Raw genomic sequence first — 22,796 nt, forward strand, 5'->3', positions numbered from 1 at the left:
GCGAGACCAAGGAAACGTGCATGAGATTCATAGTTTCTTGGGTCTGACCGGGTATAATCATTGGTTCGTCAAGGGTTTTTCTAAGCTATCAAGCCCTTTGACGCAGCTTACCAGGAAGGGTAGCAAGTTTGCGTGGACTGGAGACCATAGTAGTTAAAAGCGCGCCTAGGCACAAGGCGCAGTGAGGCGAAGAGGTTGCCGCCTCATACCAGGTGGGGCAAGGCAACCTGCAAGAGGCCACCCTAGGCGAGACGAGGCGTAGTGAGGTGCGCCTTGTGTATTTTTAAGCCATTTAAAGGAGAGAAATAGCCCAAGCCAGACTCGTATCCCTCATTCGACTCAAACGAATAGAGCCCTAGCCCCTTTCGACCCTTCGAAGCCCTTCGTGAGTTCGTTTGCGAGCCTTTGAACCAGCCGGAAGCCTTCGCAACTTCGTCTTCGAGCTTCGACCAAGATCGTGAGTTCATCTTCGACATTTTGAAGAAGCACAACCTGCGCGACTTCATTTCGAACTAGCCGGAACCCTCACAAGTTCGTCTCCCTGCCTTCGTAGCAGTCGTGACTTTGTCTGACTGCCTTCGAGCACGACGTGAGTTCGTCACGTCGCCTTCAACATTTCGAACCAACTGGAGATCGTCTTTAAGCCTTCGAACCTTTGTAAGTCTTCTTCTTCTTCTTCTTCTTCTTCTACTTGCATCCTGTTGCTTGCTGCTTCTCTTCTTCTTCTTCTTCTTCTTCTGCTGCTGCTGCTTGCGTCCTACTGCCGGCTGCTTCTCTTCTTCTTCTTCTTCTTCTTCCTGCTGCATGCTTGCTGCGTGCTGCTGACTGCTGCCTGCTCTTTTTCTTCTTCTTCTTCTTCTTCTTCTATATATGTAAGCTTATAAATTAAATATTTGGTTAATTAATGTAAGCTTATAAATTATAACTAATACATAATATTTATTTTTTTTACAGAAATTTAGCTACTGTTTTTTAATTTATAATATTTAGTTTAATTAATGTAAGCTTATAAATTATAATTAATACATAATATTTATTTTTTTTACAGAAATTTAGCTACTGTTTTTTAATTTATAATATTAAGTTTAATTAATGTAAGCTTACAAATTATAACTAATATATAATATTTATTTTTTTTTACAGAAATTTAGCTACTATTTTTTAATTTATAATATTTAGTTTAATTAATGTAAGTTTATAAATTATAACTAATACATAATATTTATTCTTTTTATTGAAATTTAGCTACTTTTTTTTAATTTGTTTGGAAATGCATTATGTAAGTCTTAAATTTTAAATATATGATGCATCATTTTTTCAGTTAGGATACGGGATACCAAGTCTAAAATCTTAAATGGATTCTAGTTCTGGATGTGAGGCCTCGGCAAAGAAAGATCCCGCATGGAAGTATGCACATTTGGAGGATCAAAAAAATAGAAATAATTTGACTTGCAATTTTTGTGGTAAAGTCACAAGGGGAGGAATATTTCAGGCAAAACAACACATTGTCGGAGGATTTCGAAATGTGAAAAAATGCTCTAAGTGCCCTGCTCATGTACGTGAGGAGATTAAAGAGTATATGTTGAAGAAAGATATGGAAAAGGAGGAAAATGAGTTATTACCCGACTTTGATGATATAGATCATTACGGTGAAGATGAAGAAGATGACGTTCAAGAAATTGACATTCGTGGCGAGAGAGTGCTTACTAGTGATGGAAGTAAAAGATCATACCAATCCAACTTGAAGAAACCAAAACAAAAGGGGCCTATAGACTTGTTTTTTACTCTCGATCCAAAGAAAGCGATTCAAGCTAGGAAAGAAGGGAAGATGAAGCAAACATCAATAAATGAAGCGTGCAAGAAAGAACTAAGAAAAAAGGCAATGGGAGATTTTTCTAGGTGGATGTATGATGCTGGGATACCATTTAATGCCGTACATTTGAGCAGCTTTGCAGTGGCACTTGAATCGATTGGACAATATGGTCCTGGAATAAAGCCACTTAGCTATCATGAAGTGAAAGTTCCTTACCTAAAGGAGGAAGTTAGTCGAATGAAAGAGTTGCTGAAGGTACATAAGGAGGAATGGACAAAATATGGCTGCTCAATTATGTCTGATGGTTGGAGAGATTTGGCTGCTAATAAGGACATAATCAACTTTTTAGTGAACTCTCCAAGGGGATCAGTATTCATCAAGTCTATTGATGCTTCTAATATTGTCAAGAATGCAGATAGAATGTATAGATTACTTGATGAGATGGTAGAGGAAATTGGAGAATCAAATGTGATTCAAGTGGTAACTGACAATGCGTCAAACTATGTTGCAGCAGGTAAGAACTTATTTTTAGAACTACTTTCTATAGTGTATATATTGTTTATTTTAATATTTTAATGGCTTCATTCCTTGATTTTTGAACAGGGAGATTGTTGGAAGCAAAGATGTCACATTTATATTGGACACCATGTGCTGCTCATTGCATTGATTTAATTTTCGAGGATATTGGGAAGATGCCTTCAATTCATGCAACTTTTAAAAGGGCAATTTTTTTGAATGGCTATATCTATAATCGTGTTGGCATTGTCAACTTGATGAGACAGTTCACTGGAGGAAAGGAGTTACTAAGACCTACAGTTACAAGATTTGCAACTGCCTTCATCACCCTTCGTTCAATCCATCTTCAAAAGAACAACTTAAGGAAGATGTTTACTTCTGAAGATTGGAATACTACTAAATGGGCAAAGGAGGCGGCTGGCAAAAGAGCAGCTACTATTGTTTTGATGCCTACTTTTTGGAGTACCATCGTCTATGCTCTTAAGTTAACAGGTCCACTTGTTCGTGTACTCCGTTTGGTTGATGGGGAAAAGAAGCCTACAATGGGATACATTTATGAAGCAATGGATAGGGCTAAGGAAGCCATAGCTAAGGCTTTTGGTGAGAAAGAGGATAAATTCAAGGAGGCATTTGAAATTATTGATACGAGGTGGGGATGCCAACTCCATCAACCGTTGCACGCAGCTGCACACTACTTGAATCCAGAATTTTTCTATTCAAACCCCAACATTTTGCAAGATGAAGAAAGTATGACGGGTTTGTACAAATGTATTGCAAGGTTACTACCAACTATTGAAATGCAAGATAAAGTTTCAAATGAGTTGGAAAAATACAATGCCGCTAGTGGCGTCTTTGGAATTAGTTTGGCAGTGAGACAAAGGAAGACAAAAGCACCGGGTAAAGTGGCATTTGTACTACCTCTTTATTTTTGAAAATTATTTTTGCTATTTACCTAGTAGGTATTCATTTTAAATTTATTTTATAACAGTGCAATGGTGGATGGCATATGGATCAACAACTCCAAACTTGCAAAAGTTTGCTGTGAAAATTTTTAGCCTCACGTGTAGTGCTACCGGCTGCGAAAGAAATTGGAGCATATCCCAACATGTAAGTCATTAGTATATCATGGATTAATTATTAAAGAACAAGAACTACCAATCTACTGCTTTTTAGAATCATTATTAACCATATTACTTTAATTTTTTTGCAGCTTCATAGCAAAAGGAGAAATAGGCTATCCCAGCAACGCTTGAATGATTTGGTATTTGTGAAATATAATCGAACTCTGAGGCGTCGATACGACAAACGTGACACCATTGATCCCATCCTCCTAAAGGACATTGATGATAGTAATGAGTGGTTGATTGGTAGGATGGATGGTGATTCTGATGAGGATGATGAACTTGTGTTTGAAGATGATAATTTGACTTGGGATTCTGTTACTAGAGCTGCTGGACTAAATAACCCCCCGCATCACACTAGATCAAGAATAAGTACAAATATGCCATCATCGTCTAGAGGAAGAGGAAGTGCTTCATCTAGTAGTGCAACCAGTGCTAGGGGTCGGACCACAATGTTGGAACTTGTAGAAGAGGATGAAATCCAAGTGGATAGTGCTGAGGAGACGAAAGAGGAAAAAGATGTTGGAGAAAACAGTTCTGATGATGAAGAGGAAGATGATGATATCTTCACCGACTTAGTTGATGATGAGTGATGAGTGATGATTGAGGAGGATTTTTAGATTTTATATTTTGAAATCTTTTATTGTATTCTTTTCTTTTGATGTTGAACTATGTTGAATTGTTGATGCTTTTGGGCTTCGTCTTGGCAATTTTATTAAATTTTCAATTTTGTTATTGAATGTTTTGGCATTTTAAATTCTAATATCACTAGATATTCATATGTTCATATATAAATTACCCCAAATAGATATTTTACACCATTTTAATAATTGTGCGCCTCACCTTCGTGAGGCGCGCGCCTTCGCCTCGCGCCTCGGCTTCAAAGACCCTTTGCGCCTCGCGCCTCTGACTACTATGCTAGTAATGAAGGTAGTACATGCCAACTCAAAATCAGTCGATGCTGATAAGAACTCTCAGAATTCATCCCATGGAACTAAGGTATCACTGACAATATACCATGCTTAATTGTGAAATTCAGTGCATCATTTGGCAAAGCAATACAGAATGGTGTAGTGGTGCATGTAGGCTGCAAAAAGTCTTCTAGAGTGCGTGGCGCAGGTGCAACCATAGTTTCTTCAAAAATTTCTTCCACAAAAAGATTGTACAAATCAAGTTCAGAATCCTCACTTATAGAAGAATCAGAAGAACTACCAGACTCTATGTTGTGTGTGTCACTACTAGTAATGAGTGAAATATGGGATAGTCTATTTCAAATGTCTCTGACCCAAGGCATCAAACATCAATTCAAATAGCAGACATTCACCAATACAGTAGCAAACAAGAATGAATATATATATATATATATATATATATTTTTTTTTGTGTGTTTTTAAACTATGAGAAAAATCAAAATGAAAAGAAAACACTAGTTTGAAACTAAATCTGGCACTCCCCGGTAACGGCGCCAAAAACTTGACTTACTCTAAAAATGAGCAGCGCAAAGGCCGTCCCAAGTATAGGAATTACATCATGTAATAATTAGCCCAAAAAGGTCAGATTGTCTCCTCAGGGAATGCAGTTCGGTTTCAAACTCGTGTAAAACACAGAAAGAAGAAAACAACAAAGCATTTTACTGAACATGGTTCAGATTCAAAATCTTAGGGTTTTTGAGAATTTGTGATGAAATTAAATGACACGAAACCTAAAATGTAAATCTAACACGCATAAAGCAACCAAACAACTCACCAATTAAACATTCAAACAACAACTTCAACAAAAATAATTAACTTCAACACTGACTTAGGAATTATAAACCAACTCAACATAATAATAACCTAACCAAAAAAATAAAGCAAACAAGACTTAGTCAATAATAAACTAAACTCAACATGATAATAACTTAAATAAAGAAAAAGGCAACAAGATCTTAAACAAAAACAAACTAAACTATATAACAAACTCAAACAAAATGATGAAATAATAACCTAACAATACTAAAACAAAAATGCTGAATTCAATAACCAACCCAAACTAAATAGTAAAATAAGCATGACAATGATAATGAAGTAAAACAAAGTAGATAGGCAAGGACAAACTAAACTCAAATTAGGCTAAAAAAAGTTCTTCAATAATAAAATAACTTTAACACACAACTTAAATAAATATTTAGATCCAACATTTATTTTAAACAAACGAAGCAACGCAAGCTCAATGAATAATATAGCCTAAATAGAATTTAATGGATTTAAATAGAAAGAAAAAAGACAAACTGAGTCTAATAATAAAAACAATCCAAATACAATTTCATTCCAACAAGATTTTAAGTAAGAGGAAATAAAGACAAGCTGAATTTAATAATGGAAAAAGCCTAAACAAATGTTTAATTTCAAACAAAAGAACTTTAAATAGAAACAACAAACTAAAGTTGACAAAGGTATTTAAATTCAAGAGGGAGAGAGAGAGAGAGAGAGAGCAAATGGAGTTGTCGGGTTGGAGAAGCCCATAGTAGCAAACCTGCTCTCTGTTGCACATGGATCCCAAGCGAGAAAATCCTCCCACTATGCGGCGCTCGTTCCAAAAAAACACCCCACAGGAAAAACCCTAGCTCCCCTCTAAAACCCTCTGGCTATCTTTTTTTACCCTAGCCTCCCTAAAAGCACACCCACGGGTCCTCTAGCGCGTGCCTCCTCGGGCTTGCCTTTCAAAGCCCAAGTCGGCTTCTCAGGGCACTCTTGCATAGATATGTCACATCCATGCAGTCCTTCAAGGCTTCACGCACGGGCAGCAGCTCACTCACAAGCCCAGCTACCCAAGGCTCTTCACGCTTATTTCACATGGCCCTTTTGGCATGTTAAAGCCCAGCGCATGGCCCCTGCTTTTTTACCTCACTCGAAGACCCTCCAGCACATAGATCTTCATGCGACTCTCTTCACGTGGGCTTGCTGCATGGGCTCCCATCTCACATATTGAAGCCCAACTACCTTCATTCAAGGCCCACAAGCACGCCTAACTCTTCACGCATGCACGGCCTTCACACAGCTTCCCACAAACACGATCCACGTGCATTTTAATTTCAACATTAATGTCCAAAAATTATCCTATAACAATAAAACACGAGTGCCTGTAAATTTTCGACAAAAAGAAGACAATTATCTAAAAATTATTGAATGAACTCACTAGTTAAAATAATGGACATAATCAGACATTTAATTAAAATTATAATCTTTGATGCATGAATTTAAATGCCTAATTACGCAAATTTGACAAGTAATCAGGCCGCACATGCGTGATGATGTGGTTGATTATACCCAAACTTGTCTCACTTGGCAACAAGACAAGGTGGAGCCGAGTAAGATTGCAAGGTTGCTGAAGCCCCTACGAGTACCATCCAAACCGCGGGAAAGTGTCTCACTGGACTTCATCACCAACCTACCTAGAGTGGGAGATGCAGGGTCTATACTTGTGGTTATACACAAGTTTTCAAAGTATGGTACGTTTATACCAGCACCAAAGTACTTTTTGGCAGAGGAGACGGCACAACTGTTCTTTAAGAATGTTGTGAAATATTGGGGTGTACCCCAAGATATTGGCAATGACCAACACTCAAGATTCACCGGCAACTTCTGGACAGAGCTTTTCAGAATCCTCGATTCACATCTTGAAATCTCTTTGAGTTATCACTCGTCGACAGATGGACAGACGGATAGATTCAATGGGCTACTAGAAGAGTACTTGTGCCATTTCGTCAACGCCAACCAGAAGAATTAAGTGCAACTACTTGATGTGGCTAAGTTCTGTTTCAACGCCCAAAAGAGCTCAACAACCCCTTTTGAACTTGTTACATGCCAACAACCGCTATTACCTTATACAGTGGACGAGTCGTATAAAGGAAAGAGTCCCAGTGCGTACATCTTCACCAGAGAATAGAGACAGAATGCAGAGATTGTCCGAGCCTATCTGGAGAAAGCTTCTAAGTGGATGAAGAAGTGGACAGATTAAGGGAGAATACAACAACACTTTAACATAGGTGACTTGGTTCTTGTTAAGCTCAATCTTGAACACATCATGTCACTATGAGGAAAAGATAGGAGACTAATTCACAAATATGAAGGACCAATCCCCATCTTGGCCAAAGTCGGGAAGGCCTCTTACAGAATCAACCCTCCGACTTGGATGAAAGTGCATCCTGTGTTTCACATCAGCTACCTCAAGCCGTTCAATGTCGACACCAAAGATCCAAGCAGAAGTCAGTCGACCAGAGCAGAATTGAAGACAGTGCAACCTGACAAATGTGAAGTTAAAGATATCCTTACAGACAAAGAGTTCGCATACTCAAGGAAGAAGCGGCAAGAGTTCTTAACACATGGAAAGACCTTAGCGATGAAGAAATCAGCTAGATTTATGCGGAAGATATGCAACCGTTCGTGGACAAAGTAGAAGCGTACCTAACATCAAAGTCTACAAGGACGTCGACCGCATAAGTGGGGGAGCGTCACGAGTCGAGCTTGTTCAGGGCATTATGCTTGCTTGTGGCCTCTTGTCTCGTGCATTTTGGGGGTGGGTTTCCATCATGTAAATACTAGTGCAGGTTTACTTTCTAGTAGTAGTTTCTCCCTACGCCAAATAAGGCAGTATGACTCCTTGATCACTTTGATGTTTCCTAGTGTCAGAGTGAAAATTGCATAGAAAACTCTTTAAGGGAGAGTGAGTGTTCATCAATCTTGTAAAACTTACTAGCTATTGTCAACGTGTTTAGCCTACTTGCCTCCCTCGCTAAACACACAATGTTAATAGGGGTGTTAATGAATTACATTGCTTCAATGTTTACTAGCTGCTTATTGCTTCCATCGATATTTGATTGAATGATAATGAAAATGTTTCATAGATGAATTGTGGTAACGATAGGTTGGCTAGTTAAACAAGAGTGCTTTAACTAGTGCCACACATTCCTTTCACAAAGGTGTGAAATAGTCGGCCCGTGACAAGTTGCCTTTTCTGCCCATTGTTGTTACGACTTCTAGTTCCAGAGATCTATCCCAGCGTGACTTGGATTTGCACATTGCTCACCAAAAAAGCACTCGAACATGTGCTCAGCAGTCCATAGTTACTTATCCTATTGCTCATTATGGTTCAATTTTTCACCATCTTAATCCTATGTGTTCTTTTGCGTTGTCTATTTCCTTGGTTTCTATTCCTTTCTTGCATGCTGAACCACTTGCTAACCCTAGGTGGAAGCCAGAAATGGATGGAGAAATGGATTCCTTAACCACTCAAGAGACATGGGACTTGTAAGAATTTGGTTAGCTGTCATTGGGTCTACACCATCAAATATCTTCCTAATGACCATCAAACATCTTAAGGCTTGATTGGTTGCCAAGGCATACACCCAAACATATGATACAGATTATTTTGAGACCTTCTCTCCTATTGCTCAACTAAATTCTGTTTGCATATTGATCTTGTTGGTAGTTAATTTTGATTGCCCTTTATACCAATTAGAGGTGAAGAATGTCATCTTGCATGAAGATTTGTAGGAAGGTATGCATGGAGCAACCTCTTGGGTATGTTGCCCAAGGGGAGAATGGTAACGTAAATTGCATAAGGTCTTTTATGGTCTTAACCAATCTCCTCGAACTTGGTTTGACAAATTTAGTGTTGTAGTCTCTGGACCTCAGATCATTCAATTTTTTGCCGCAAAAAAAAGAGGCAAGTGTGATGCTTATTTCTATTTATGCTAATGATATCATCATCATTGGTAATGAGTCAGTGACCAAAGCACGAATGTGCAAATGTTTAGTGGTTTCAATATAAATTTCAAATCAAGGACTAAGGTACTCTATATTACTTTCTTGGTATTAAGATTGTACGGATAGAAAAGGACTGAATCAATCCCAGCGAAAATACACATTGGTTGTCTTAATGAGACTAGTTTGATAGGGAGCTAAACCAATTAATGCTCCTATTGATCCCAATGTGAAGTGGTCTATAGATGTTGGATTATGAATACAAACATCGATATAGGTGGTTGGTTAGCAAGTTGACCTACTCGACTATCACTAGACAACATAACTTTTGTAGTCGTGGTGGTGAGTCAATTCATGGAAAATATCAAACAACCACTTGGAATGTAGTTTGTAGGATTTTTTGGTATCTCAAAGGCTCTCTTAGAAAAAGATTTGATATATAAATGTGTAAGATAGTAGGATACTCTGATGCATATTGGCTGCCTCTTTTGATGATCAAAGGTCTATTACTAGATATTGTACATTTGTGAGGGGTAATCTTTTAGCTGGAATAGCAAGAAACATACATTTGTGGGGGCTAATCTTTTAGCTGGAATAGCAAGAAACATACTACTATAGCAAAATCTAGTATTGAAGCAGAATATCGAGCTATGGCTCAATTCTATGAAGGAGCTTATGTCGCTGAAGTCTCTTATGTCAAGAATGGGACTCTTTGTTATGAAGCCAATAGATATGTTTAAATATAATCAAGCTGCCATATATTTTGCTAGCAGTCTAATGTTTTATGAGAGGACAAAGCAAATTGAAGTTGATTGTCATTTTGTGAGGGATGCTGTGTTGAAGGTCATGAGGACTCCCTTTGTGAAATTTGTGGATCAATTAGGCGATTGTTTTTATGAAGCCTAAGTTTTAGCCTACCTTATCTAATGGTTGTTACAAACTGCGGTTTGGTGATATTTACACACCTCCAACTTGAAAGGGAGAGTTAGAAGAGAATATGTTGTATTAGTAATTTAGTTGCGTTAATGGGGTATTTTGGTACTTAAGGCTTAATTATTATTAACAATATATAGGAAGGCAGACCTTGAACTACTACCACCCATATCACTCATCACTACATTAATGACCAAAATGTTTAGAAATACTATTAAAATTTAGAATTGAGAAGTAATTAATAAGGACATGACACAAGTAGCCTCAAATATATTAAAAAAGCAAATTACAAAAATATATATATTGTTTAAGTACGGTAGTAAAGTTCAAATGTAAAAAACAATAATATACATCAATTACTACTAAATAAATATATAAATATTTAATTATTTAAGTATAAATATACAGAATTAGTATATATGTGTAAATATTTTAGTCATTGCCCCTTACTAAATTATAATAATATAATAATAAATGTTCACATAAAAATAAATTTTCACAACAAAAATAAAGGGAAAAAAAAAAAAGGAAAACAAAAAACAAAACAAACAATGTTTCCCCAAGTTTCCTAAAAGTCAAAATTCTAAGAGTGACCTTTCTTTAGGCATTAGCCATATGGAGAGACGAAGACTCACACGACTTTCCCTGCAAGCCTCTCTCTCTCTCTCTCTCTCTCTCTCTCTCTCTCACACACACACACACACACACATCTGCAATTGGCATCTAACCATGACACAAGAGGATGCATCACCGTTGTTCGGCTGCAATGATGAAGCGAGTTTACTAGACCCATGACCTATCGATCTTCTTGCAGATTAGTGCATTGCAATTGGGCAATCTCTCTATCTTCTTTGCAATAGAAAACGAAAGCTTGATTTAGATTAAAAAAATCATGAGGGCTGTCGGCAGCTCCTACGGCACACAATGTAACTGTAATGGCCATTACAACCATCACAGTGACCAAGTGACCATCACGGCTATGATTTCTAATCTAAACATTAAAGCAGTCTGAGGAGGTATCGGAGGGCCAATTTTCCATTAGGTAACAGCTGTTATGCTATGTAACATCCGCTGGTATTTAAAACCATGCAAACACCACAATCACAAAAGATCCAAATCATTTCAACGTCACTGATGAAAGTATTGGGGTTCAATTTGGTAAAGAAATATGATTCCAATTTCCAAGAGCCCTTTTTTTATAGAATAATTAAAAAAAAATACCAACTTCAAATGTAATTTTTCTACATTATATTACCTGTGGCACATATCATAAACACCCATAGAAATGCCAATGGGTTGCCAGGCAACCATAACACGTGAAACAGCCAGCACCTGCTACCATGTCATAATAATTAAATAAGCTTCTGACACTAGACGAACGCAGAAGACTACAAAAAGAAAATGGTACATCATTGAAAGATAAATAAAGATGACATATGAAACAGAAAGCAGCTGATTCAGTCAATGGTGAAAAATGAGAAATAATAAAATCACTCAGAACACGGTAATAACAGAAAGGTGCAAAAAGCTTCTGTTCCTTACATGTAACATTATGCTTATTAGCATGTTGGCAAAAGCCACAGCATAACTTGAAAATTTTCTTTAACAGGAAAGCATGAAAGATGAAGAACAAAAGGAAAAGGGTGGGAGAGAAGGACAAAGCCTCGATTTTCCTTAAATGCTACTTCATGACAATTAGCATGCCAGCAAAAAATAAAAATCCCTACTCTAGTTCATCATAAATATTAAGCTATCCATTTGGTCACCCTGAAGATTTGGAAGTGCATACATAGCAAGTCAAATTTCAAATTATTTTTACCCCATTGCTACAGCAATGTACTTATTACACCACCAGCAATCAGTTAGGCAGTCGGAAGTTACCAAGTCCAAGAGGAAAAGATGAATTATTCAGATGGATGATTAGACCCTAGAGATGTGCTAAACGTAATAGAACAGCCAGTAGAAATCCATGAGAAGAAACAATCCCAAGAACTAAATAAGTTCTCATTTCCAAGAAAACATACAATTACAGTTTTACAGTTGCAGGATTGCAGCGGCAGCTCTTATTTTTACCCCATTGCTACAGCAATGTACTTATTACACCACCAGCAATCAGTTAGGCAGTTGGAAGTTACCAAGTCCAAGAGGAAAAGATGAATTATTCAGATGGATGATTAGACCCTAGAGATGTGCTAAACGTAATAGAACAGCCAGTAGAAATCCATGAGAAGAAACAATCCCAAGAACTAAATAAGTTCTCATTTCCAAGAAAACATACAATTACAGTTTTACAGTTGCAGGATTGCAGCTCTTACATATTGAACCAAACTGGCTATTATACCATATAGAATTTTATGGGTGATGTCCCATCACCACTGAGGAGGATCCTTCACTCCAACCACAATAAGGGTTCACCGAACGATGAGATATCTCACACAAGGGAAAACCTTAACTCAGCTTTACACCCTCTTTCTAAGTGGATAGAATGAATTATAGCTCATACCAAGAAGATGGGCAATTACTTCAAATCAAGAGTTTAAACAAACTTTGGTAACATTTTATAATATAGAGTTTTGGTTTGGCGTTATAGTTGAAAATCTACAGAACTGCCAAGGCAGGATAATGGAAAAGAAAAAAAATGGAGATGAGTTAAGATATTACAATTCTCTGAAATGTAAAACATTTTCCCAAACCAACTGCAGTAGATTCTACATATGAAGTCACCTTGGCAAGTCTGGAGTGCCAACATATGAGAGATGCCAATAAGAAGGAATCACAGGTCCAGAGTGTTCTGTTTTGAAGGGAGATGCATGCCCAAGCACGCATTAGTCAATGATGTAATGGGTGTACACACATATGAACTCCCAGCCTCCTACGGCTTCCTACAACAAGGATTGTCAGCAAAACCATTGTTTTCCTGCTTTCAACTAATTAAAACTATGTTATAATACATAGTAGTCAAAGGTGCAAGCATGGTTCGAAATCGCGGTAGCGAGTAACGTCGCATAACAGTCACGGGTCACGGGAGACGCGGGTGTTACGTAACGGGAAGCGGGCGTAACGGTCGTGAATTTTTTTCACGCATGCACAACCATGCCAAAATTGAAAAATAAGCATGAAATCCATTAATACATGATTTTTAATGAATTTTGAAGGCTTTCATTCAACCTACAAATGCTTTTTAATAGGCATTATGATTTTTATATTAATTTTAGTATGCTGTTTACAAAAAAAAACATATTTTTTTATAGTTTACATTACTTTAATGAGTAAAAAGATGTAGAAATGTAAGAATCAATTAATTAAAGTCATAAAGTTACTAAAAATGAATCAATACTCAATAGACTCAATATTCAATATACACATTACACATACATGAATTTAAAAAGTGATTAATATCAAATATCAATAAATAGTTGAAAATACATGAATATAATATTACAAATTTATAACATAACACATGTCACCACCAAAAAGAATGACGTGGAGGGTCTTCATAATTTGCATCTGTATCTTGAGATTGGGATGGGAAATTATCTCCCCATCCTTGTAGAAATACATAGTTGAATAAACCCAAGTTTGCGTCATTTCGTTGTTGCTCTTGAAAATGTACTGGTGCTGAAAATTCTCCTGAATAATGTCTATAAGTTGGGGCAGGGGCTGGCTCTGGGTAGTGTGTAGAAGAAGACTCACTAGATCCTGAGATTCCTGATCCACTGGGATAAAAATGTGAGTCATGAGATGCATAATGTGGATATGCTGGATGAGATCCATATGATTGTGATGATGAACCATCTAAACCAAAGCCACCAAAACTACGAACCACACCATATGAATCTTCATTAGAATCACTAGGGTCACCACGAGCACTCCTTCTCCTGGGTTGTGAAGATTGGTTCCCTGGAGGAATACCCAAGTAAAAATTTTCAAGTTTGTCATGTAGTCCATAAGGATCAGAAGGATATATATCCCTTGCAAATGATGTCCCTATGTCATATCTATAATTATATTCTACACCGCCGCCTCCACCACCACCACTGCCACCCCCCCCCCCCCAACCCCAGCTCCAGCACCACTATTACCATCATCATCACTTGGTGGGCTCAAACCAAGATTGTTATCACTTTGTGTACGTTCAGGGCTTGAACTTGAATCATCATGCGCGTTTATTGGTGGTTGATCACCTCCTTCTGTAGTACCACCAACTTCTTCATTTAACCAATTTGAATTGTCCTGACCGTCGAGTAGTGGTGTCTCTCTCTCCTCTAACCATTGACTTAAAGGATCATCTTCGTCGAAAATGTAGTCCAAATTGATAGGATTGAAACCCTCTTCAATTTCTCGTTGGCTTCTTCTCATTATACATCTTAACTTTAACCTCATGTTGTAATATACGAAAACAAGTTTTTGTAGTCTCATGTACTTTAATCTATTTCTTGTTTTTGTATGGATGAGGCTAAAGGTGCTCTAATTACGCTCACAGTTCGAAGCTGATGTGGTCTGGCTAAGAACTCTAATTGTTATTTTTTGGAGCTTAGGAGCACACAAGCTATAATGAATCCACCATTCAGCTGCATGAATAATTAAAAAGAGTTTTATGTTAGTATAGCGTATATTTCAAAAGTCAAATTTGAACATTAAGAGAGAAAATAGAGTCATTCTCCATTATTTAGCTATATAGTCATATTTACCAGGATTTGTTTGTTTCACTGCCCTTTGAGCCAACGGGGTTCCAAAAGTCTCTTGCCTATCTTGATATAGCAACAACTAAAAAAGGATGCTTGCGAAATATAATTAATTAATTAGATGTATTAATAATTATTCTTGAAAATATTACAGAATACTAGAACAATTCATTATTCAATTTAATGGAACCAATACTTACTTGATTAATAGCCCGAATTTGAATATCTATATCGGGTACCAACTTGGTTATCACTTTTTTAACTCCATCCATGACTTCTCTAACAACTTCAGGAGAGGGTGGGGCTCCATAAAGAAATTGTGGGTTCAAAAAATACCCTACAATTAAATTTAGAAACATATTAATCAATAGTTTTCTAATGCAACTATGCATAATTTAAAAGTTAAAATAATAAGAAATTGTATTTGATTTACACTTACCAGCAGCGTGCAAATCTTGGTGCAACTGAAAACTCCACCGGTTGTCAATAATTTTCCAATAGTCTTTGTAACCGGCAATCTTTTTGAATGGCCAACTTCACCCTATCAATTGCCTCGTATATGAAGCCCATGGTTGGTTTTTCATCACCATCAACCAATTTAAGAACTTTTACTAAGGGTTCTTGCACTTTAATTATATCAGATGACTTTTGCCAAAACTCTTTACCTAAGATAATTTTCTTTGAATCATATGCTGGGCCTGATTTTGCCATCCCAAACCTTGAGTTTTTCCAAGCATCAGATGTAAACATTTCCCTTAGTGCTTGTTTATGCCTGACAATAGTCTCCAAAGCAATGAAATTTGCGGCAAATCGAGTGATGACAGGGCGAAGTAACTCTCTATTATTTGTGAATTTCTTCATGAAATTCACTGTCCATGTGTGGTTGTAAATAAATGAGGTTATTGTTCTTACATCTTCTAAAATCTTCTTCACGTTACTTTTATTACCAATATCTTCAAGAATAAGGTCTATGCAATGAGCTGCACATGCTGTCCAATAGAGATTGGGCCTCTTCTGCATTAATAATTTTCCTCCTGCCTTCATTGCAGTTTCATTATCAGTCACTACTTGAACAACATTCTCCTCTCCAATTTCTTCAACCACCTCGTCCATTAATTTGAAAAGAAATTATAGATTCAATAATTACTACTATTTAATTAAAAACATGCAAGTTCAAAATAATATTTGCATATATAATTAAAATTAGAAAATTGCCTGAAATAATATTCAGCTGTTCTGCTTGGTACATCAGAGGCATCAACTGATTTATGAAACACGGTGCCTCTATCGCAATAAACTAAAAAGTTTATAATGTGTTTTCTAGTTGGTCCTGACCAACCATCACACATAAGGGTTACACCTCTCTCCTTCCAAATTCCAACAAAAGAAGCTATATAATTTTTCATTTCTTGATACTCTTACTCCAAATAAATTTCAAATATCTCATAGGGTGATGGACCCTTCACCCCCTTTCCAACCTCTGCAGCAATATCAAGCATAGGCTACACAAATGAAGAGTCAGCTACATTCGCTAGAATCCAATTATAAATTAGGAATTTTCCAACTGCTTTTCCTAATTTACTTCTTAAACCTTTCAGTAACTTTGTGTCGATTTTTGGTTGTTTCGCACTCTTGCTTCTTTCTAAAATAGGATCCATTGCCTTTAGTCTAGCTTCAGGGGCATCAGGATTGATCCATTGTCGTCCACTACCTCCAGCTTCTCGACCACTATAAGATCGAGCTCCTGCTCTATTGAAACCACTGGTAGCACCACTGCCAGAGCCACCTCCCTCTTCATAAATATTACCCCCTCTAGATGTTCTTACTCGAAATCTTTGTCTCTCTTCCCATTGTTGCTATGATTGTATGCTTTCTTGTCGAGCAAACCTTATACTTTCTTCTTCCAAGTCTTCTTCATCGCTCAAATTCTCAAAATCTCCTCTAATTTGGGCTTCTGCTTCTTCTTTTTGTTAATCTCTTTTTTTCTCAGCATACTGTTGTAGATGTTTCATCATTTGTTCTCTGACTTGTGTGGTCATATTTGAGCATCCAACTACTTGACCTTTTTTATGTGCCAAGTGTTGTTTCAAGCGTGTAATGCGCCCTTTAATTATCTTCCCACATAACTTACACATAATAACAAGTCTATTACCGTCCACCGTAGTACCAAAATGCCATCCAATATCCTCACTAGGTAAGTTCTCATTTCCTCTATCACGTGACATATTGATAGACTTAATTTGATGATCTCTACACAAAACATAGAGAAAATACAAAGTTACAACCTTTCTAAAAAAAATGATAGGAATAATATTATAATTAGTAATTTAGTAAATATTAAATAATAAGTACCAAATAGTCCTTCTAATTTTAAATACTTATTACTTAAAAATAAAATATAATATTTGATTAAAAATAATAAGTAATGTTTAATTTATTTTTATATTTAAATAAGCAAAATTATAAAATATTAGATATTTTATTACAAAAAAATATATTCCTTTATCTTTAAAAAGATATTTTCATTATTTTTTATAACTTGATTTTATTTTCATTTATAACCATAAGAAATTAACATTATAATTTTAAAGCTGGAAAAGACTTGCTCTACTTTCATATACATTACAGCATCACTAATAGAGATTCATACAGTACAAATTAACTATTAAATTTTTTAAGCATTTTCTTAGTTTATGGATTAAAATAAAATTTTTCTACAAATTCCATAGTAAACTAGTAATTAGTAAAAATCTGAATTATTAATATATTAACTATTAGGTTAAAATGTTTTTTATTAAGTTATCAATTTTTACTTTATTTGATAACTATTAACTAAAAACAAAAAATAGATCATGTAACGATTTATTTTACCTAATTTTAAATTTAAGGTCAAAATGATGTTTTAAAACTTAAAAAATATTTATAAATAGGAAATATGTGATGAAACTAAATTTTCCTAATTACATTTCAAAAAATATAAGACAATTAAAATATTTATAAATTAATAAAATTTTATTTTACATAATTATTACTGTTTTCTAATTTTTTTACTCTATTAAATTACTCTTTTTTTAATTCAATTTAACAAACATAATTTACAACAAATTATAATTAAAAAAAAAAACATAATAAAAAGTTTAAGATGTGGGAGATTTCTAATCTTTGAAAAAAAAAAAAAAAAAAACAAGAGCTGCATCTATGGGCAAGGCATAAGACTAGAAAAGAGTATTTTTTGTACTAATGTTGTATCTTAGAAGTCTGTAACCATAATACTATTACTAGCGGTGTCAGCTTTCAAAAAATGTTAATGCAATACCATATAAATGAAATTGATATTGTATATGAATATAATAATTTACAAGAAAAAAAATGCTGTTAGGGGAAATAATTATGCAAAATGTTGTTTTACTCACAAATATAAAATAGCATAGAAATAGAACATGAGAAATTGTCAACTCCATATTTTTGGAATGCCATGTCATAGTCATTTATTTTAAAATAATATATATTTTATATGCAATGAAATCAAAAGGAAAGAAAGAATACGTATGCCGATTTGGAAGAATGAATAAAAGTATGTTAATCAAAACTAAATATAACATGCTTAAATTATTTAGGAACCAATTTGCATATTAAATGAATCTGATATTTTAAAGCTTTTCACTCTATTAAATTACTCTTTTTTTTTAATTCAATTTAACAAACATAATTTACAATAAATTATAATTTAAAAAAAAAAAAACATAATAAAAAGTTTAAGATGTGGCTGTGGGTGTTGAGTGTTACTAAAATTTTAAAGCTTATCTCATACGCGAGATGGGCAGAGGCCAGAGAGTCTGAGACTCTAAGTGAGACCGAGAGAGGGGAGGCGACTCGGAGGACTAGAGGAGCCTCGAAGCTTCGTGCGACGACTGGTGGAGGGCTGGCTGGTGGCAGCAAGTGCGACGGCTGGCGGAAGCTGCCGAAGGGCTATCGATGACTCCAAGCTCCGTGCGATGACTGGCAGAGGGCTGGCTGATGGCGGCGAGTGCGACGACTGGCGGATGAAGCTGCCTTCAGCCACTCTCAAGCTTCGAAGAACTTAGTTAGGATCGGGATTCAGGAAGGCTAGACGAAGGCTGCGACGATGAGTAGATCAGCTCAGGCTTCGAAGGAGTGAAGGCGTGAAGCCTTCTTATAGCTTCAGCGGCTCGGCCAACGAAACTTCAAGTAAGTTTTTTTGCTCTTTGAATGTTAGATTTAGGTAGATTGAATGGCAGATGGGTGCTTGGGACTCGCGAAAAGGGGAAAGTAACGCTGCGCAGCAGAAAGGAGATTCTACAAGTTGTCGGCATGTAACGGTCCATAACGGACCGTTACGGAGTGTAACGTTGGGGTAACGGCCGTTACGGACCTTTACGGAGACGTAACGTTGGCGTAACGGCCGTTATGGACCGTTATGGAGATGTAACGGCCGTTACGGTTGTGAATTTTTTCCGAACCGCATTATCGGCCCGTATCAGTTTCAGAGCCCTTGATTTACGTTACGTATCGGCCGTTACGCTACGTAATGACCATTATTTAAAACCAGGGGTGCAAGGCACAATAAGGCGCAAAGGGTACTTGGAGCCGAGGTGCGAGGCAAAGGTGCGCGCCTCACGAAGGTGAGGCACACAATTATTAAAATCGTGCACAATGCCTATTTGATGGGTAATTAATATAGGAAAACATCAATAGTAATATTAAAATTTAAAATGACAAATTTTCAATACCAAAACATAAATGCATAGAAATTATGACAACCAGGTACCAATTTCTAAGTGAAACAAACGTAGTTCAACATACTAATTATGCATGCCAGAGTTGAAGCTTCAAATTAGAAAGGAAATGAACTTGCCAGGCTGAAGGCCCAAAAATGCCAAGAGCAGGGCAGCCTGCCAGCCACCAGCAAGCAGCAGCAGCAAAATACTAAGCCCTGAGGAAGAAGAAGAAGAAGCAGAATAAGAACTGCAAAAAAGAAGAAGGCGGCAGCAGCAACAAAATACTAAAGAAGAAGAAGAAGAAGAAGAAGACTTACTAATTTGAAGCAGCCTGACGAATCACGAAGACTGGCGATGACAACTCAATGGCTCGAAGCCTCTCGCATATTCGAAGGCTCTCTTGCTAGCATAAGGCTCGAAGACTCAAGGACAAAGGTCATGCTGGTTTGAAGGCTCGAAGACGAAGCCTGGACCTGTTGCTTTGAGTCGAAGCCTCTAACTAGGGCTAAGGTCGGTTCAAGTCTGGCTACGTTTTCTTTCTTAAAAGGTTAAAAAAAATGAAGTTAAAGGTCACATATCACAAGCGCGACTCATTGCGTTGAAGGTCGCCTCGTCTCAACCCTGATGAGCGCTAGCCTCGTCGCCCCACTGCACCTCGCGCCTAGGCGCACTTTTGACTACTATGGGGAAATATATGAATTAAAAACTCTAGATCATTAGATTTAGTGTTCTGGAACATTCCACGTGTTGGTACAATCGTACCAATACGTGGTTCGCTAGGGTGTCAGCATTTTCTAGTAACTATGCATCGAACAAACTTTATTTCCGGAAAGGCTTATAATAAGTAATCTTCTTTCAAAATGTTGGTTAACTATTGATACAGTAATGAGTTCATCGAACAACATGAGATGATATCCTATTTGTAGAGTACACTTTTGAGATTATCAATCATGGATATATGATATTTAAAAGAATAATTGAAGAAGTGATCTTTTAATGGAGCCAGTATACCATTATACCTTGGCTGTATCCTGAAAAGAATTGACACCGGGTAATCTATCCTCATCGGGGACAAAGACTTTCTTTAAGAGAATATCTCCATTTTGAACAATCCGCAGGCCAATTTTGTTTTCTATTTTAGTAGCCCTTAGTCCAGGGGCATCCTTCTTCACTATATATCTGAAGCAGGCAAAAGAAGCAAACATGTTAGGAAAAGGAATTTACCAATATGGAACTCAAGTACATCTACAAGAATATCATGCCTAATGTTGCAAGCACAAATTCAACCATTCATGTATCATAATAAAACTTCAAACTAAAGGAAAGGAAGCACAAACTACCATTTCATTATTTCCTACATAAAAACATTGGCACATCACGTCAAACTAACCACTAATTTGCAGGCTTTGTAGAAGTCCGTTGTTCACTATAGTTTATTTCCTGTTCAAGAACTACAATGCCACACCCATTTGCCATCCTATCTTCTTTAGCAGAAAGCAAGCAAAGAGGGTCTCACTTGAATGTGTATCAAGATCCCAACAAGTACACCTAAGGTACAGCCCTACCATATATAACAATTATACATGTCAGAAGTTTTTTAATCACTGCCTTGCCAACCATTATTCACTTAAAGGTAGCATTTTCTGCCTAGACTACTGTTTTAGATAAGATATTTCTCGTCACATGCCGACTTTGTTCATAAGATTCGCCCTGCCTTTTTCTCTTTTGTCTGATTCCCCTAAATGCCTTGGGTTTAGACATGCCTATGGATGCAGTGCACCTGGTGTTGGGAAGATTGGAACATCAAGACAGATACTTCACACTCCCCACCCCCACTAGCAACAACAAAAACAACAAGCCTTAAGTCTTATTAGGTGGGGTCAGCTGCATGAATCATTTTCCGCCAATTCACTCAATCTAGAGCATTTTCCTCTATTAGATTAAGGGCTATTAAATGCTTTCTCACTATTCCAAGTTATTTTAGGCCCACCTCTACCATTTTTCATGCCAAAAACCATAACTAACTCACTCCTCACAAGTGCTCTACTAGGCCTACATTTCAAATGCCTAAATCATCTAAGTTGCCCCTCCCTTATCTTGTTTTCAACCGGTGCTATGCCTAAATTACTGTGTATATATTCATTTCTTACTTTATATTTTAATGTTAAACCACTCATTCACCTTAACATATGCATCTCAGCAACTTTCATTTTTTGTACGTGTTTCTTAGTTGCCCAACATTTTGACCCATAAAGCATAGCTGGCCTTACAGTCATCTTATAAAATTTTCCTTTTAATTTTAAGGGTATTCTACGATCACACAACATACTTGACACACTCCTCCATTTTACCCAACTTATCTTAATTCTATGTACTACATCTTTATCAATTTCCCCTTCACCTTGCATAATAGTTCCAAGATATCTAAATCTATCAGTGCTATTAATCTCTTGATTATCCTATTTAATCTTCTCTCTGTTGCTACTCTTTACATTATTGAATTTGCATTTCATGTTTTATGTTTTATTCCTACTTATCAAAAACCCTTTAGACTCTAAAGCTTTAGCTCTCCAAAGTTTAGCTTAGATTCCACTCCGCTCCTTATATCATCAATCAACACAATATCATCTACAAACAATATACACCAAGGGATCTCATTTTGGATATTCCTAATAATTTCATCAATTACTAAAGTAAAAAGATAAGGACTCAAAGTAAAACCTTGATGTATACCTATTGTGATTGGAAATTCTCTAGAATCTCCTTCGACAATCCTAGCGCTAGTTACTACTCTATCATATATATCCTTAATGACCTTCGTATATCTACTGCAAACTCCCTTTTTTCTAATGCCCACCAAAGCACTTCCCTAGGTACTTTATCATAAGCTTTCTCTAGGTCAATAAATATCATACGCAAGTCCTTCTTTCTTTTCCCTAAACTTTTCCATTAAACTTCTTAAAAGATAAATAACTTCTTTGTTGATCTTCGAGGCATAAAATCAAATTTATTTTCTAAAATCTCCGTTTTTAATCTTATTCTATATTCAATTACCCTTTCCCATAATTTCATCGTATGACTCCTAATCTTAATTCCACTACAGTTATTACATTTTTTAATATCACCTTTGTTTTTATAAAAAGGTATAATCATACATTTCCTGCACACTGTTGAGGACATTTTTCAAACATTTTCTTGATTTTTATAATATTATTGAATAGATTAATTAACCAAATAATTCCTTT

At 36.4% G+C, this 22,796-nt stretch overlaps 1 protein-coding gene across 7 annotated transcripts in view; it reads right to left on the minus strand.

Annotated features, from left to right (window-relative positions):
* LOC131168218 (acyl-coenzyme A oxidase 4, peroxisomal-like) overlaps positions 1-22,796 on the minus strand; it is a 69,147-nt gene that overhangs the window by 21,995 nt on the left and 24,356 nt on the right. For 4 of the 7 annotated variants that reach the window (XR_009140249.1, XR_009140250.1, XM_058127505.1 and 1 more), the window contains exons 9-10: positions 20,571-20,730; positions 11,383-11,462 (exon numbers count right to left, since the gene is read on the minus strand). Coding sequence is in view for 4 of the 7 variants with exons in the window: in XM_058127505.1 (XP_057983488.1) it covers positions 11,383-11,462; positions 20,571-20,730 (240 nt within the window). In the remaining 3 variants the exon portion in view is untranslated. The remainder of the gene's footprint in view (positions 1-11,382; positions 11,463-20,570; positions 20,731-22,796) is intronic. The other 3 variants (XR_009140251.1, XM_058127508.1, XM_058127506.1) reach the window with 1 other exon arrangement.

The sequence above is a fragment of the Malania oleifera genome, chromosome 11 (assembly GCF_029873635.1).
Source record: "Malania oleifera isolate guangnan ecotype guangnan chromosome 11, ASM2987363v1, whole genome shotgun sequence".
NCBI lineage: Eukaryota > Viridiplantae > Streptophyta > Magnoliopsida > Santalales > Ximeniaceae > Malania > Malania oleifera.